Genomic DNA, 17,855 nt, shown 5'->3' with positions numbered 1-17,855 from the left:
CAGTTAGTCCTCTAACTTTCTTAAAAATCATTGGGAATATTCTGGCTTTCTTCCATGTGGTATATGTAGGTTCAGTTGATGGTTTTTCAGTAGTGACAGCTACTTCCTCCTCCTCCTCCTCCTCACTAGGCTCTCTAATTTCAACTTTTGGTTTTCTAATTTTCTTTGCCTTTTCCTGAAAATCATGAAAATGCAATTGAAGTGTCAACTGGGAGATGGTTATGGTTTGACCTTGTCCCATGCAAGTTATCGGGAATGAATCTACAGAGTGCTAGCTTCATGCAAGTTACATTAAGTTATTTCAGAGAATAATCACACAATTGTCTACTATTTACCCATAGCATATAGGCAGAAGGTAATTAAGAATGCAAATTATTTTATTTTGGCTTGTGCTTTTAAATACTAAAATCCAATACTTTCTCATTTTTTTTAATGAACATTTTATATTGCAGTTTTGATCAAAGGAGATTTAAAATTACCTTTCGCCTCCCATCCCTAGACTTAAAAATTTTATGTATTTCCTTTATCAAAATTTTCAGTAATCAAGAAATTATGATAGCATGAGCATAGTAGATGTAAAATTCCACTGTTTTCTTAATTGTGAACAGGGGAAATTATAGTGAAATGTTTCTGGTAAATATTACAAAGTAAAATAATTTGATATTAATGGCTTGTGCTAGGTTAAATAAATAACATAATTCCATAAAAATTTTAGTGGTGATATTTATCTGATAATTAAAAGATAATCTTATTTTAAAGATTTTATTTATTTTGGCATAGAAGAAATGGGTGTAAGTCAGAGGTGTGGGGATATGCCAGAGACAGAGAGGGGAGCAGAACTGGCCGATCTACTGAAATACACTGCTGAGGGGAGCTGTGCCATGTGGGTTAGCTCCCTGGCCAGGGATTGAACTTAGGCAGAAGTAGCAAAAGTGTTGAGATTTAACCCCTAGGCCACCAGGAAGACCTGAGACTATTTTTTCATGAGTATTAGTTATACCAGAAAATGTGGAAATGAAGGTAATCATGGTTTTGCAAAACATTTTTTACGTTTGATTTTAATGTTATTTTTATGGTATAACATTTAGGATTTAAGGAATATAAATTTTGTTGTGACCTTATTATAGGTGTTGAACATTATTAAATGAAAGTAAGTTGTACTTACGTAATGACAAAGAAATGGTCAGTGTTGTTAAATTTCTATTGAAAACAAGTACTAAATGAATAGGAGTTCTGATTTTTTCAAATATTTTGTAGGCTGCTATTAAATATTTTTTTGAACTTTAACCTTACAAAGAAAATTAGAGTAATTACCTCTTCCTCCTCATATTCCTCTTCAGCTTCACCAACTACCTCACCGTATTCCTCTTGTCCAGCTGGAGGTAACAAACGGCGACGACTTCCATATTGAGGCATTTCATACCTGTAAGAGAAACTTGCAACTTTAAAAACTGTGTGTATGTGATCTGTGTAGCATCTACCATGTCTGAGCTGTTTTCTTCACCAATGTGGTCAATAGATATACAGCATTATTAGGGTCCTAATAAACTAATTATAAATCATAGGATAAACAAAAGCCACAACCTCATGACAAGTGATTTTAACCATAATGGTATCCTAGAATAACAGTAAAAAGAGTCAAATTATTTCAGATTTAAATTTTGGGAGAGACTAATGTGAACAGAAAGTCAAATTCTTATTTGATGAACTTAGAGCATAAAATGGTACTCCCCAAAAGTATAATAGCTTATTCACAACTAAAACTTCTTAAGATCTACTTCAAACATTGTAATGGTTTTCACATTCCTGTACTGTATTTTCAGAAAACAGTTAACTTATGTGTATAGAAGTGCCTTTTGAAATACTTAATTACTTTATCTTAAGTATGCTTTCCTCTTAATTTCTCTCATGCAAATCTTGACCTTGATTTGTTAGATAAAATGTTAAACATCTCATAGGAAAAGAAATGGTGAATTCAGGAATTGAGCAAATATGTTTGACTTCTATTTCCCTTTTAAATAATTTTGCATATTTTACTTCATTTTTAGAGCAGTAGTCAGTATCAACACAGAACATCAAAACAGAACTCAATCTAGAAACATGATTAACATTGCATTGAAACTAAACCAACATATATTCATTTTCGTAATGAAATAGATGAAAACACATAGATGAAAGCACATTTACAAAATGAATGGTTGCAGTAATGACCATCTAATAATTCCTCAGTGTCCATAAAAATATTAAGATACTGGATGAAAAATCTGAAGATGTACCCATGCTCATAACTGTAATACTCTTGTCCATATTCCTGGCCAGGATCAATTCCAGATTCCATGGATAACTCCTATTGTTCAAAAAGAGAAATTGCAGTTGAAAACAAATTCTTATTATATTCCAGCTCAAAGTCAGATTCCCAGACCCAGAAGTGGATGGCTCCCAAAACAGTCCTGCCAAAATGGCTATGATTACAAATGTTAAACACACTCAATTTTTTTTCTTTCTGGCTGCAAATGTTTTACACAAATTGCTATTAGAACCAAAAATGTAAAGAATATAAATTATTTTCTTCATGGTAAATTAATCAAAAATTAAAGATGATACCACTTGTTTTTGTATAATGTTGAAAATTATGAAAGGCACTATACTTTAACTTATGTTAAACACAGATGTTAGTCTGTGGAAAATCATATTGTTGTCTTTATGTTCATCTTTCTGATAATAGTGTTCTAATACCCAGAGAAATTCTATTCATATAAATTACTCATAAAATGATTTGATAATAATCATGCTACATCAGTAAAACTATAATAGTCTATATCTTCCAAGGATGTTTACATTTTAAAATGTATTCCTAGTTATTTCTTTTCTAAAAAAAAAAAAATAGAGCAGGGACCCCATTCAAGATCCCAGCTCTATATTCTAGACAATTCTAGAGTTTCCATCAAATTCTAGTCTTACAGAATGATTTATTTCATGAGACTCATATGAAACCAATTTTCAAAAGCTATTAAATTTCATTGTTTCTCCTTTGAATCCATTTGAATAACATGAAGTCAAATGATAAAATTTATTTTGTAATAAGGGAAAGAAGGAAACTAGATGTCTATAGGAAAATGAACTGGTGCTTAGTTCTAAAATCATTTATTATTGATAAAAATTATTTTGTTGATATATAGTAATTAGTGAGTAGAAATAGCCTCTGAAGACATAAAGGTATTAACAAAGTATAGAAATTCACAGCCTGCACAATGGCTATGGACAGTGACCCTCAGCTTTACTTTGTTTTGCAAACATTACTATAAAAAATGATGTGTACCAGAATTCTAATTAGAATATGCTATAGAAAAATGTTTTGATTTATTTTGAAAACTAAAAATATAAAAACATTGATATTTTTACATGTCAGAACTTTAGTTGGTGGTACTACTACTTACATCAAACATATTCTCTCCTGGTTCTGTCTGTCTTCAACCACTGTTTTCCATTGACACCCATAGTTGTAGTGAAGTCTGTCATTTGGTCTTTGTTCACATATAATAATAAACTCTACTCATATTACTTTCCTCAACATTTAAGTTGTAATCCTACTCTGCTAAAGTATACTATATGATGAATTTTCAGTTTACAAATACTTTGTGAATCAATTGAAAAGAATTCCAATTTTGATATCACAACTGCTTCAATTTACCAACCAGATTAACAGACCTATATTTGAGTCAATTAAAAGTCCATTTGAAAAATACCATACTATATCACAAAACAGATGAATCACCCAAACAAAAAGATGAGCAAAATGTGAGGCATAAATGTCATTATGGCATATTATTTGTTTCGAAAACTAATGTGTTAGAAGCCAGGTAAGAAGTTATCAGTTAGCAATAATCGTACCTCATTAGCCAGAGTACTGCCACTGCAATAGAAACCTACACGTAGAAAGAAAGAAAGCCTACCATTTGCAACAACAAGGATGAAACTTCAGGATAGTAGGCTAATTCAAACAACCAAGACAGAGAAAGGTAAATACAACATGATAGCACAATCTATGAATCTAGTATATATTAAATAAAAAAATCAAAATCATAGAAACAGAATGTGAAGAAGTGATTTCAGGGACTGGGGGATGGGGAAGATAAAGAGAGGTTGTTAAATAGGTACAAACTTTGGCTTAATTTGATGAGTAAAGGTCTGAGGATATAAAATATGGTGATTACAGTTGATAACACTGTACTTTATAACTAAAATTTACTGAGAGCAGAACTTAAATGTTCTCACCAAAAAGGAGAAAAGTAAGAATCATGTGAGTTGTTGTAAATAACTAGCCAGTAGGAATCTTTTCACAGTGTACACATTTATCAAATCACAATATAAATTTCATTTTACAATTATATTTTTCAATTCTACCTCCATAATATTTCAATTACAATGTATTTGCATTAAAGTATTTATATTGGGGGGAAAAGGTTAGAGAAAGGAGACAATTTCTGAGTGTTGACATGGAATGGAAAAGCTAAGAGGTAGGAGGACATGTATACCCTTTAAAAATTCATCTGGGTGTATAGCATGATTTGTATGCTTTTATGTCGAGTTCTAACTCAATAAAAAAACATTCACAACAGGTAGAGGGATGAAAAATGAGGCTGAGAAAGTTCAGTAATTGGGACAAAGTTAAAATTTAGGATTTAATATGTATTTAAACTAAATAAATACGCATGTTATATAGGTAGGCTTAGACCTTGAGGCATCAAGAACCCAATGTAATTATATTGGATTACATGAAGCACGTAAGTCTCAGAAGTAATATTTTTACACTGTTTGACCAATGCACATTTAATCTAAGTATGAAACATAAAAGACCTTTAAATGATTTTAAAGTTGAAAACCAAATGTCTGTCAATGCTGACTGGATATGAAAATGTGGTAAATACATACAATAGAATCTTATTCAACCTAAAAGGGAAAGAAGTCCTACCATATGCAACAATATGAATGAACACTGAACACAAACTAAGTGAAATAAGCCAATCACAAAAGGACAGTTGCTCATGATTCTGCTTATAAAAGGTATAAAAATGGTCGTTGTCAAACTCATAAAAACAGTAAGTAAAATGAGGCTATTGCACACACATATACACACACATGCACATGTATGTATATATGTGTCATCAGATGACCAAAAACATAAAAGGAGCAACTGAAAAGGAACCAAGAAAACTCACTCATTCTCTCTGGTTTCAGCTCAGTAAAGATGAATAGGAGTTTATGGAAGGGAATGATCTTAAGGGTACCACTTAAATTCTTTTTTTTTTTAATTGTATCATTAGATCCTTATAACACCCATTACTGAAGAGCAGAGTATATCTTCTGTAAAAAAATATTTTTTGAGGAAAAACATGGTGATACTAGGTCCTCTAATTGACGTGAACAGTGGGATGTGGGCCATTTTGCTGTTCTATATAGTCTGTGTTGTCTGTCATTCCCTTAACAGGTGATCCTATATTTTAAAACATCAAGATAAGTACTAAAAATGAATTTTTATGGGCAGATCAAATACCTAATATTTTTTATTTTTTTTTTGGCTGACCATTCAGAGCAAATATAGATAACTTGGTATATTTCCAGTAATGTTTGTTGTACTGGTGCAAACAAGAACAATAGTAATAGCTACTATTGTCTGAATTTAATCCTACTATGTTCCAGTTGCTGAACTAGGGGCTATATATTAAGTATTACTGCTGACATTTTCTAGAAGATGAAATTGACATGCAGGAGGTACATATTTTACCTAAGAGCTTGCATCTAATAGTCGGTATTTGGATTTTTATTTCTTCAATGTGAAATGTTTAATTTTATTTTTACTTTTAAAAATTAAGTTTTTACATCTTTGCTAATTTTTAAATAGTATTTGATTCCTCCCTGTGGTGTAGTTCCTATAATTCTCCTACCAGCAAGCCCCCTGCGATCCATCAAGAGAATCCCTTGTTGATTTTTAAATCTTGAGTTATTTGATTCAATAGTTTTTGAAAGAGATGCCTGGAAATTTTCTTAAAAACTTATTAAAATTAAGTATTTTTGACACAGCCTCCAGAATGGGGGGGATAAATTCTTTTTTTTTTAAGATTTATCTATTTTATACAAGCTTTGGGGTACAGGCCAGAGACTTGGGAGGTTGAGAGAATTCACCAGAGATGGAGCAGGGAGCAGAACAGGCAGATGGACCCAAATACACTGCTGAGGGGAGCAGCAGGTGAGACAGGAGAGGTCTGCTGCACCATGTGGGAATCTCTCTGGCCGGCTGGGAATCAAACAGTGCTGCAGAGGCTGCAGACAGCCCCACAGCACTGCCTGTGCACCACCAAGGAGGCCCCAGCGGAGATAAATTCTCACAAAAAAAAATGACTATGGTTAGGAAAGGTGAGACTCTGTTGTTACGAGAAACATATTTTTCTAATTAGAGCTTATAAAATAGTAAATTTTCCAAAAAAGATATTTAAAATTAGCATTATTTTTTATTTTTTTAATTTAGGCATTAAGTAAAATAAATATGGGTGATATGCACTTACTACGTAACTCTGAACATCTGTTTCTTCTTGCAGAAAAAAAAGAAAAAAGACATGTGCCCAACAGCAATAATTTGAGTTACATAAAATGACTAAAGACTGTTTTTGAAAACCCAGCTTCTATCTTTTTATGTTTCAGTGTGTGTCACCATTCATTCTTCAAATTTTGCTTACTTTGAATCTGACCTCTCATGAACACTTCTGAATCAAGTTTCACTAAGACAAGTTACTGCGTAGGTTCATGATTTGCTGTGCTCAGTGTTACTTGTTTTTAATAGGAACAAAGTTATTTGTCTAATTCCTAGAGATGTTAAAGATTTAGAATGCTAACCATAGGCAACCAGGTAGAAAATGGTTTGGCTGTTTATTTAAACTCATCTTTTCACTCTCTCATAAAATTATGCCATGTTGGCAGCCACCTATTCTGCCTACCTGAAAGATGATCTTAAAATCACAAAGTATTATGAAGACTCCATGTGTATGAAAAGAAAAAGAAAATTGATACCTCTGGTTTAAGGAGAGAAGGCCTCAGCAGTTGTTGTTGCTGCCAATGGAAATTAAAATAGAAAAAGATTTAGAAAATAATTCATAGGAAAGATAGATTATGATTGAAAAGAGAGAAAAAAAGGTGACAGCTTAAAACTGGTTACTAGGGATTTTGATTCATTATTCATATAGTATCTACCAACAGCACTATATTGACTGTGTATGTTGGAACATAATATAAGAATTTTTTTAATACCTAAGTCAATATATTCATAAATAAAAACATTTTTTAAAATGTAAGCTTCAATGTAGATTCATTCCTACTTCTAAAAATATTTTCTGTCACTAACTCTTTTTACCACTTTAAACCTTGTTTTAGATTGCCCCTCTTTTTTTCTCCTCAATCACATTAAATGTAATCAGGTTCATTCAGAAGGAGGATGGAACACACAAACATAGGTGATATAAGTGTAATATAGCCATCATCATATTTACGACATTTAAGACATACTACCTAATTTTCTTTTCACCAATACATAGATTGAACATGTTTGCAGAAATCTTTTGTGATTAGGGAAATTGCCCTTCCTCAGATTTTGCAGCAATCATTTCCTACTACCTTCCCATTCCACACATACTTGTGTAAAGCAAATGCAGTTTCTATGGATCTATGTTATAAAAAATTACAATTTTTCATTAAATTATACATTCTTTATCAACTCTTTGAAGGACAATAGTTATATAAGACCAATCTTAAATTAAGCCATGGTAAGGTGGACAGAGAATTTCTGGGAAATAATTTCACCAATAAACCAGTTGTTTGAAATGACCGATAAACTGAGTGAAGAGGGCACTTTCACCACACTAATGTTAGTGAATTAGTTACATATCCATTTAAAGGTGTAGGCAGCTCAAGTCAGATTAATTCAATCTGTTAGCTATTGTAATTCCCTGGGAACCATTCATTCTTAAAGACTTTTATCTTGATATCTAAATAATTTAGGATTTATGTATTCTAAACTCATAGTCAATTAGGTCTTATGCTAATTTTGTTCTCTTAAGCGAGAAGTTGTATTCTAAACCATAATAGGTGGTAACTTCATTGATAGCACCAGTGGCAGTATGGCCAAATCACTAACCATAATGCCTGTTATGTTCACTGCAGACTGAGAACCAAATTCACACATAGGAAAGTCAGAACTTTCTGATATTTTTCTCTCTTTAAGACATCAAGCCCTTACATGAGAGGATGATGAATTGTACTGGTTAAAACAACAACAAAAGTTCACAACTCCTACATGTTATTACAGCCCAAGACAAATAAATTTGGGAGTATATAATATTAATATTGATTCAGTAAAAAAAAATATTTGAAAAGGTAAGCAATTAATCTTTGCTCACCTACTAAACAATAGACTTAAAACCCCAAGACAAAGAGGCAACAGATAGGAAAAAAAATGGCATGGCACTTTTAGTTTTGTTGAAATGAAAGAAAATAACCTAGTTTTGAAATACTATGAATTAGTCCTGCCTATAACAAATATTTTCCTAATAAGTTGTATATAACACCATAAAACCCTTACCTCTGATGCATAACCTCTCCTGCAAAGCAGAAATGAAGAAATCAGTATTAAACATCTTAGCTTTTCAGATTAAATAAAACTTAAGAGTGTTTTAAATGTCTGAGGAAAAACTTAAGTCATTTCTCCTAAAAATTATCTCAGCAAAAATATATTTTATGGCAGTATCAAGACAGGACAATCAGTTTCATGCCTGCATTACAAAAAGCAAAATTCACCCTATATTTTCACTCCATATGAGCAACAAACCATTCACAACATATTTTATCTCAATGATGTACAGTAATAAACTTTGACTATTATGGTTAACGGGGTGAAAATTAAACTGCATCATCTTTGTACTAGATTAGTCGTGATAGTCATTTAGGAGAAAGATGTTTCATCTGCAAAATATATTGGTACAGAATAAAAATGTATAACTAGAATATCCTTCCAAATGTTTCTGAGATGATTTTTCTGTGTTCTAAAACTAATGCAAAAATATTGACTCGATTTAAGGGTCATATGCATTATAAAAAAAAGTGAAAATATTTTAAATATATAATAACCAAATGTTTAATATCACAAAGAATTATGAAGGCCATGGATGACAAATTTTTGAAACATTTGACTGTATTTGAGCATGTGAAAAGTAAAAAATGCTTTTTATGTTTCATGTCTCCAGTTATGAGGATTTTTTACTTATTCTTCAAACAGTTGCCTTAAAATATTAATATTAAACTAGTTAGACAACTATTAATATTAAACTAGTAGACAACTGCAATGTAGAGCTATATAATTTCCTAAAATCCAATAAAAAATATTTAAAAAAAATTGCAAGGCCTTCACAAGGTAAGTTTACTTAACTGAAAGCATCTTAAGTGATTGAGGCATTATCTATTGAAATGGTTGCCAATAATGCTAATATAATGCTCTCTTAATCCTGTCAGCAACTCATTATTTTAAATGGTTCTGTGGTGAGTTTTGCAGAGTGCTTATATAATTTTGCCAATAATTATGGCAATGATAATCCATGTAGAGAAGTTTAGTCATTTTCAACTTTTATTCAGTCTGTGTGTTTGAGAGATAAATTATATAAACCTTGTATTTAGGTTCAAATAATGACAATCGGGTCACATAATGTCCAAGCACAGCTTGACTTCATTTTCTAGGGTATTTAAACTGTCTCATTAGCAATATTTTCCATAAATGTGAGAAATATCTACCATCAATAGATGAATGATACTGTTTCCATTAGAATTTTTGCTGCCTTTCATTTGATTATTTGCATTGTATGTCAACTTACAGTCAAAAATTGAGAACTGGTATACAACAGAACAGTTATGTATGATTATCTGTGTGCTTTTGATTAACATAACTTCCCATTGATTCTTATAAAACCAGTCAGATAATATTGATGCATATTTTATGTAGCTTATTCATGATGTACATTAATCATTTTGCATCATTTGCATGATTTACAGTTTTTAAAAAAATAAGGAAAATGTATGGTAACATCTTTATGTCTTCATTTGAAGATTCTAATAATTCCTTATGTACTAATTGAAATATAATTAATGGAGAATAATAATGGGTTTTGTACTCCCAGGAAATTTATAAGTCTCATACAGAAAATATTCTAATTGACTTTAATGATGAAGCTGTGAATCTCTAAATAAGATGTGTCAGTAAGACTAGATAAGTATAAATTATGGGCATAGATGTTTCATTTCAAAACAGCAAAATACTAATAGAATTTTTAGATAATACAAATAGAGTAAACCTTAAGTATCCAACAGGGCCTGCATCCACTGATTCAATCAACCACAATAAAAAAAAATAACTTATAATATTGATAAAATTACAAAAGTTGTGTCTGTACTGAACATGTAGACTTTTCCCTTTGTCATTATTCCCTAAACATACAGCACTTTACATAGCATGTATATTGATAATACAGATTATCAGTCATTTATAGATGATTTTACTTTATATGGGAGGATGTGCTAAAGTTATATGTCAATACTATGCCATTTTATATAAGGAACATGAGAAACTGCTGATTTTGGTAGCCATAAGGGGTCTTAGAACTGATAGTTTGCAGGTACCAATGGACAATTGTTTTACAAAAGTGTTACAGAAATATGCAGTGTAATGATTTAGTTGAGACTATAGGTGCCTACATAAAATGTTATCTGGATTTCATGTATCATTTCTTTGGTCACTAGTGATTTCATAATCAAGAAATTTTAAGGAATTTCTTTCACATTTCCAAAAACTTGGTACAAATAGCTTAAAAAACACACTAACATTAAAGGCTTACACAATTGAATAATACCTTGTCAGAGTCCGCCAAATAGCACAAGCTCTCATGCATATGACCAGCTGCCAACAAAAACTCCAACTGAAGTTTTTCAGTGAAAGAGAGAAAAAAATCATTTTCAAGAATCCCAAGAAACAAATCACTCTTGATTTGGATGAAAAGAATCAGAAGCAGAGGTGCTAATGAAAATAATCTGATTTACAGATTGCCTTTTATCACATATTTTTAGTTAGGAATGCAAGACCATATTCTTGAAGAAATGTTATGTAAAATAAGAGCTGAACAAAACGTTTGAAATGATGCACTGTACAGCCCTGTACCTGTATTTATATACTTGTAACAGCAATTATCAAGCAAGATTTTGCTTATATTTGGGAATCGTGCATTTTTCTGTGTAGACGTACTTTCCAAAATATTAAAATTGCAGAGCAAAATAAATAATTATACTTATATTCAAAACAGGAATTTCCAGTACATAAGACATATTACATATGTTAGGGTGGGGGGGATAAGTAATAACTGATAGTCAAGTGTTGCTTTCACAAAGAAGATTGGAATTAATTGAATTATTTTAAGAATTAAGAATTTAATAAGTTGAGCTCTAGATAATGAGAACATTTTCAACTACAGAAATTTATTCCTATAGTAAAAAATTATCCATCTTTGCCTAAAATAAATTAGGTCTATTTAAAAATGATGCCATTTCACCAAATACATTCCCTCTTGATTTCTTCTTAATATTTTTATATTTAACTTATATAGTAGTCTAAATTTGGATGACTACAGAGATTAAAAGTGACTAGAAATAAAATAAATCATGCACTTTTGTAAAATTTTGATGAAACATGTTTTATATTACTAATAAATTATAAAAATATGTATAATTTTCTTCAATCAAATAGTAGTTACCAAATCCATACCAAATGTTAGTGGAGATTTAGTTGACTTTCATTTGATGAAACGGATTAGGATTTCTCTATAAAACTGGAGATATTTTCTTCAAAGCAGAATCTTATGATAAAAGTATAACTAAGGAGATGATATAATAATATGGACAAGCAAAACTAAATAGTACTTTAAACATTTGTGGGAACAATGAAATGTCTTACAAAAGTCAACAACTCAATATTTATTTCATTATAAAGAAGGGAAAGGAACACACAATGAGAAATAAATAGAAGACAGCAATTGAAAAAAGTAAAAGATTTATCAAATGTATAAACATACTAGTAAGATAAAAGCAAGCCAGAGTAAAAGATGTTCTTATAAGAAAACAGATGACTGCATCTTATAGTACCTAGCATTTACTTTGGAATATCATTTTGTCTGTGATGTCCTACAGTTCTAGATACACATTTTACTTTGGTAGTATTTCTTCTTACCAAATATATGGGCTTCACGGAAATAACAGATCCTATGAAACAAATTCTAGTCTATTTATAATAGTATGCCTTTTTCCTTGAGTACACATATAAAACTGATCAAAAAGTAAATGTAAAATCAAGCATTAACATGTTAAATAAGTCATTACTTTAATTTGAATATCTAACTTTCATGCCCATATATTCCCATTGAAAAATAGATTGAAATTACTTACTTTTTCTATTAATGTAGACAAATAATGCTACTTCGTAGTTAAGAAAATTAAGGTAAATCTATAATATGAGTTAGTAATGATGAGGTTAATAATCTTTTAACTTAAAAATGAGGAGAAAACACCATTGCATTGAGTTTAGGATAAAAGAATGGAATCTTCTTTAAAGTTCAAATTTGCCTTCACTTGAAGATTATGGTTAACAAGAGTGGTCCAATTAAAATAGGAGAAACATTACAGTGAAGTAGATTGACTTTGAGATTGTTTCTCAATCTCCTCGACAATATTGTGCAAATTCTCCCGGTTTTGTTCAGATGTCGTTTCCATATTTATTATCTCTGAAGGACTAGTTTGAGGTTTTGAGCTGTGTGTGGGTGGGTAATTTTTTTCAATTTGACTGTACATATTAGCTACTGATTTTTCAAGTTCTGCTAAGTTTTTAATATGTTTGAGAATGCCTCTCGGTTCTCTCTGAGGATCTGTGTTACAGATAGTTGTTGATGTTGATTGCTGTATCATAGAAGATTTCATTTCCTTGGCAGATGTCACACTGACAGTGCCTTTAACAACTGGTAGGCAATCACACTTATTGGATGGAACTGAAGTTGAAGGAGGCAGAGGGGAAGGAAGTGGAGGGAGAGCGGGACATGAAGGAAGGAAAGGTGCAGGAGAAGTAGTGGGAGGATGAGGAACAGAAACTGAGTGAAGTGGAAGAGGAGGAAGAGTAGAGGGGGAAGGATTAAGACAGGAAAGAGCAGGAGTAAGTGCAGTATTAGCAGGAGGAGGAGGAGGAGGAAGAGGAGGAGGAAATGGAGGAGGAAGAGAAATACTGGGTGGATGGGAGCTATTTTCAAAAATGTTCCTTTTGGTTTCCACAGTCAACACATGAGTAGGCTTCTCTCTCCTAAAGAGTGAAGATTTTAAAATGCAAGGCATTGAAGGAGAAAGTTCCAAGGAACAGTCATCAGGAGAAATGATACTGGATTTTGATTTGAGTTCCACAGTTCTTGAAACAGTTGGCAAAGTGGAGTATGAGGAATGAGACCAAGGAGAGGAAAATGAAGCTGAAGACAGAGATTTCACTTGTTCTGTTCCTTGTGTAATCAGTGATTCACCTTGTCTTATTTCCTCTTTCTCTGTAAAATGTACATCTTCAGTTGTAAACAAGGGATTACTGCTACCTCCTTTGTTTGGACAAATGCCAGAGCTTTCACTTTTGATTTTCTGCCTGTTGCTTCCCCATTTCTCCAGATCTATGGTTTCTGGGCTGTTAGGGAACTTCCACCTTGATCTTTTAGGTAAGGATATTGGTTGATTCCATATACTCTGAATCTTTTCTCTTGGGTCGCTCAGAGACTCATTCTTGGCTTGTGTTTTAGGTAAAAATGAGTCTACAAAATCTGTTCTTATTGAAAAGTCAACATTTCTTGATCTTTTATCTACATTTTCCTTATAAAGGGTATTGTGACTACTTAAGTTGTCCTCCTCTGAAAGCAGTGTGAAGTTTCCTGCAGACGTGGGCTGATTGTTCTTAAATGATCCATCTATCTGAGCCTGCTTGTGAGCCTCAATAGTATTGGAAGAAAAGGGCATCGCAACGTGCTGATGTTTCCTGTCTTCTGAGAAAGACTTATTTCCCCTGCTTTGTTGGAAATGGTAGAGAAGGAAAAGACTTGAAAGAAAAGAAGATAATGAAATGTAAGGAAACAGCTTGTGACACAACTTTCATGAGAAAGATGTTTTTTTATGATTCTCATTACTTCTTCAAACAATAAAAGATCAAACAAATAATACTAATGAACTGAAGCAAGATATTACTTTTATGTCCCTGTTCTCCAAAAATCAGGATAGGAAAAATTCGAGTTGTGAATAGTATGGAAATTTTTCATTTTTTTTTTAAATGTGTCAATCTATTCACTGTTTTTTCCCAGCTAGCTTGACACAACAAAGAATTCTTGACTACACATAACAGTTCTCTGATGCATAAATCACAATTCTCCAAATTACACCAAGCATTATGACTAATGATTTCAGATTCTCTGCCTTCATTGAAGATGCTCAGATGTGACTGTTTTGGCTAAACAATCCTTAGTTCTATTGGATTCAGTACCTGTTCATTACCTTTCATTTCATTAATTCTGTCTTTGAACTAAAAGTACTCTCTTATCTAGGATAATGCTTGCAAGAGAATACAGAAAAGGATTTTCTATTCCTCAAATTAAGAGAATTAAAGTTCATGAGTCTAAGTGGGAGAATTTCTTGAATTGAGTTTGAAATCACAATTAAGAACTGGAGTTTTCCTCAGAATGTTCACAGAGATTATTCTATTACAATTTTAGGTTTAATCAAATTTAAAAGATTATAAATTATACAAATAAGAAAGGGAGCTATTGATAGTTCCTTGAATATGATCTGGATCAATTTTAGTCAAGATTCAATAAGATTTCTGTTACAGTAATACAGTTTTGATATCACTAAAATTTTGTTCATACAATGGACACCAAATCATACTGGCTATGAGTTATAAATAGAATTTAATAAGTCAAAGGGCACAAACAGTGCTAATTGATGCATTGGGACCCTAACCCCGGAAAAGTTGGATGACATGATTTTGAACAGTTTCTTAATAGATGGCTCTCAAGCTCAGAGTAACAGATTTAATTTTATTATTATTTAATATTTACCCACACAGTAGAAATGAAATAAAAAGTATTTTGAATAAAATTTAAATAACTAATTTGAAAACTTAGGATGACAGTGGAGCAATAAATTGATATATAAAGCAAAAGTTTCTATTGTGTCATTTGGCAAAGACATAAGCTGCTAGAGGTGAACTTGGGGTATCAGGCCTACCTAAATAATTCAGAAAGTAAAGGAAATTTGGATTCAGTGTCAGCAAACATTCTTCCTGATCTCAAAAAGGCTTTTTTTTTCAAATGGACTTGACATTATATGGCAAATGTTTCTGACTAGATCTGATGTTGATACTACATCATTTTTTGATTGAAAGAGATCTATAAATATTGTAACACTATAAAATGAGAATTTTGAAACTCTTGTAGGCAGGAACAGGTATATCAACTGGAATACTTGTTTTAAAATCAAGCTATTTTAAAATAGCAAAAAGAAAATGAGGTGTAGAAGACAAAACATTCTTTTTTAAAGTAAATGACTCCAAGGTAAAGAATGACAATTACTGTTTTTAAAGTTAAAAACAAAATGAAACATTTAGTCTATTGGAACTTTTGTTTTCAAAGCCCTTGTATTAAAATATTATTTACTTACTTATGCCTATGTATCCACAGGTGAGAAAGAGAAAACATGTGATAGGAAAAAAAAGTTTTGACTATAGTTAATTTGGATGGTTATGAAAATACAATAGGAACTTGATTATACAGTTTATATGCATATCCAAAAAATGAAAATGCATATTTATATACTTTCTTTATATTGACTCATAAGAGCAGTATGTAATCAAGTTTTAGGTAGAATCACATGGCATTAGTATGGTTTTGTATCACATAAAATTAATCTGATATTCGTATACATTGGTACATTCATCTCTATTAAACATGGGTCACTTCAAACCTAAAGCATTTTATGTGAGATTATAAGAATTACTTCTATGTCTTGTCTACAAAATTGTTTTACATTGATTATAAAGTAGATATAAGTATTATTTAGAAGAAGGTAAATACACAAATATTATTAATAACTATTAGAGAATAATTGTTGAATCTATATGAAGTTATTCATTTGTCAAAATGAACTCTGAATTTTTTTCTTTTAGAAATACATAATAATTCATTTGGAGTGAGTATAATTACTAGTAACCTATGATTAGAATACTTCTAAAAGTTTTTGAATAGAAAAGTTAAACATTAGAAAATTAGATGTAGAAGTTAAAATATTTCAATAAAAACATACAATCATTACAATAACTCTTTTCAGTCTACCACATTTTTTTCTAATAAAAATAAACTAAAGTGCAGCTATTTGGAAATTATTGCCATCAAATTATACTGATTCCAGATGATATAGTTTACCTTTTGATAAATAAAAATGAATATACACCCATGTCTAATTACATATATAAAAACACTTACCTTTACACATAATATTTTGGTTTTAAATACTTTTGCTGGAAAGAGGTGGTTAACATAAAATCAAATCATATTGGCTCAATTCCTACATTCACCCATAATTCAAGAGGAGACCATAATTTTCAATTTATGAAAAAATAACACTGTTTAAATGAATCATGTATGTTGTATTAGAATGTCAAACATCCAACTTCTAAATTACATTTTAGCATTAAAATGACATCAAAATCAATTTTAACATTTTAAAAACTATTCTTAAAATAAGAAATTGTTCAATTATTAATAAAGCAACCAGTATTGGTTTATGTTTACAATCAATTGCCCATTGAAAGATAAATTTGATACTTTTGTGGCTTGCTTTATTCCTACTAGTAAATACTATAATGTTACATAGTAAAACATGTTTAGTCCCTCAACTCCACCTATTTCCAGTTAATAAAAGTTTTCTGGGATTAAATTTAATCATATTCAAATTGTGTCCTTGGTTGTTTTGCATTTCATCTTCAGAAGCAGCTACTCTTGATTTTTTAAAACAAAGACAAGTTAAATATCAGGTTATGAGGGTAGTATAATGATAGAAATAGCTCTAAATCTTTTTAACAAAGTCTTTAAAAAATGTATTAATATTGCTTAGAATTCCAAATAGTATAGGAAAAATATTAAGGTATTGTTAGGGGGGAAAGGATGTCTGGGTAGGACACATTAAAGACTTTATTTCCCTATTTTCTCCCTGAGTTGTACATTTTCCTTATTTCCTTTTCCCTTGTAAATAAACCTTTTATTAACCTTTTGTGTGTGCCTGTAGTGGAGTATTAATAAGTCCCTTGTAAGCGTCCGGGTGAGGACCCACACCCAGGCAACCTGTTCAATATCGGGGCTGCCCTATAACAGTATCACAGAATTCTGAGGAGAATATATAAAAGGAATATTCTCTAAGTGGTAATGTATTTAATATTTTCTTTCAACTCATTCAGATTTTAATTCTATTTTATGAGACACTAAAATATTAGAAAAGTATATAATTTTAGATAAAAACAATTTTTGTAACCAAATATGAATGGATTTTGATACCAAATCAGAAAGTACTATTTTATGTTTTTGTTTTATTATCTTAATTTGGGGTGGCAGGGAACAGAAGCTATTGTTAATTTGGGTGGGGAGTGGGGAGATATCTGCATGATTCTTAGTCAAAGATGAAATACAATATTCGATTCATTTGAATTAATCAAT

General features: G+C 31.1%; 1 protein-coding gene across 1 annotated transcript in view; it reads right to left on the bottom strand.

Moving 5' to 3' along the window:
* Nucleotides 1-1,349: 1,349 nt before the first annotated feature.
* The window catches only part of PCDH15 (protocadherin related 15), a gene marked incomplete at both ends in the record, with an annotated part of 665,703 nt that continues 649,197 nt past the window's right edge, over nt 1,350-17,855 (bottom strand). The window contains 2 exons of the mRNA XM_084244834.1: nt 1,350-1,423; nt 2,277-2,347. Coding sequence (XP_084100960.1) covers nt 1,350-1,423; nt 2,277-2,347 — 145 coding nt within the window. The remainder of the gene's footprint in view (nt 1,424-2,276; nt 2,348-17,855) is intronic.

The sequence above is a fragment of the Talpa europaea genome (genome assembly GCF_964194135.1).
Source record: "Talpa europaea genome assembly, chromosome: 10".
Taxonomy (NCBI): Eukaryota; Metazoa; Chordata; class Mammalia; order Eulipotyphla; family Talpidae; genus Talpa; species Talpa europaea.
Note: the sequence above shows the minus strand (reverse complement) of the source record. Positions and strands in the feature narration are given on the sequence as shown.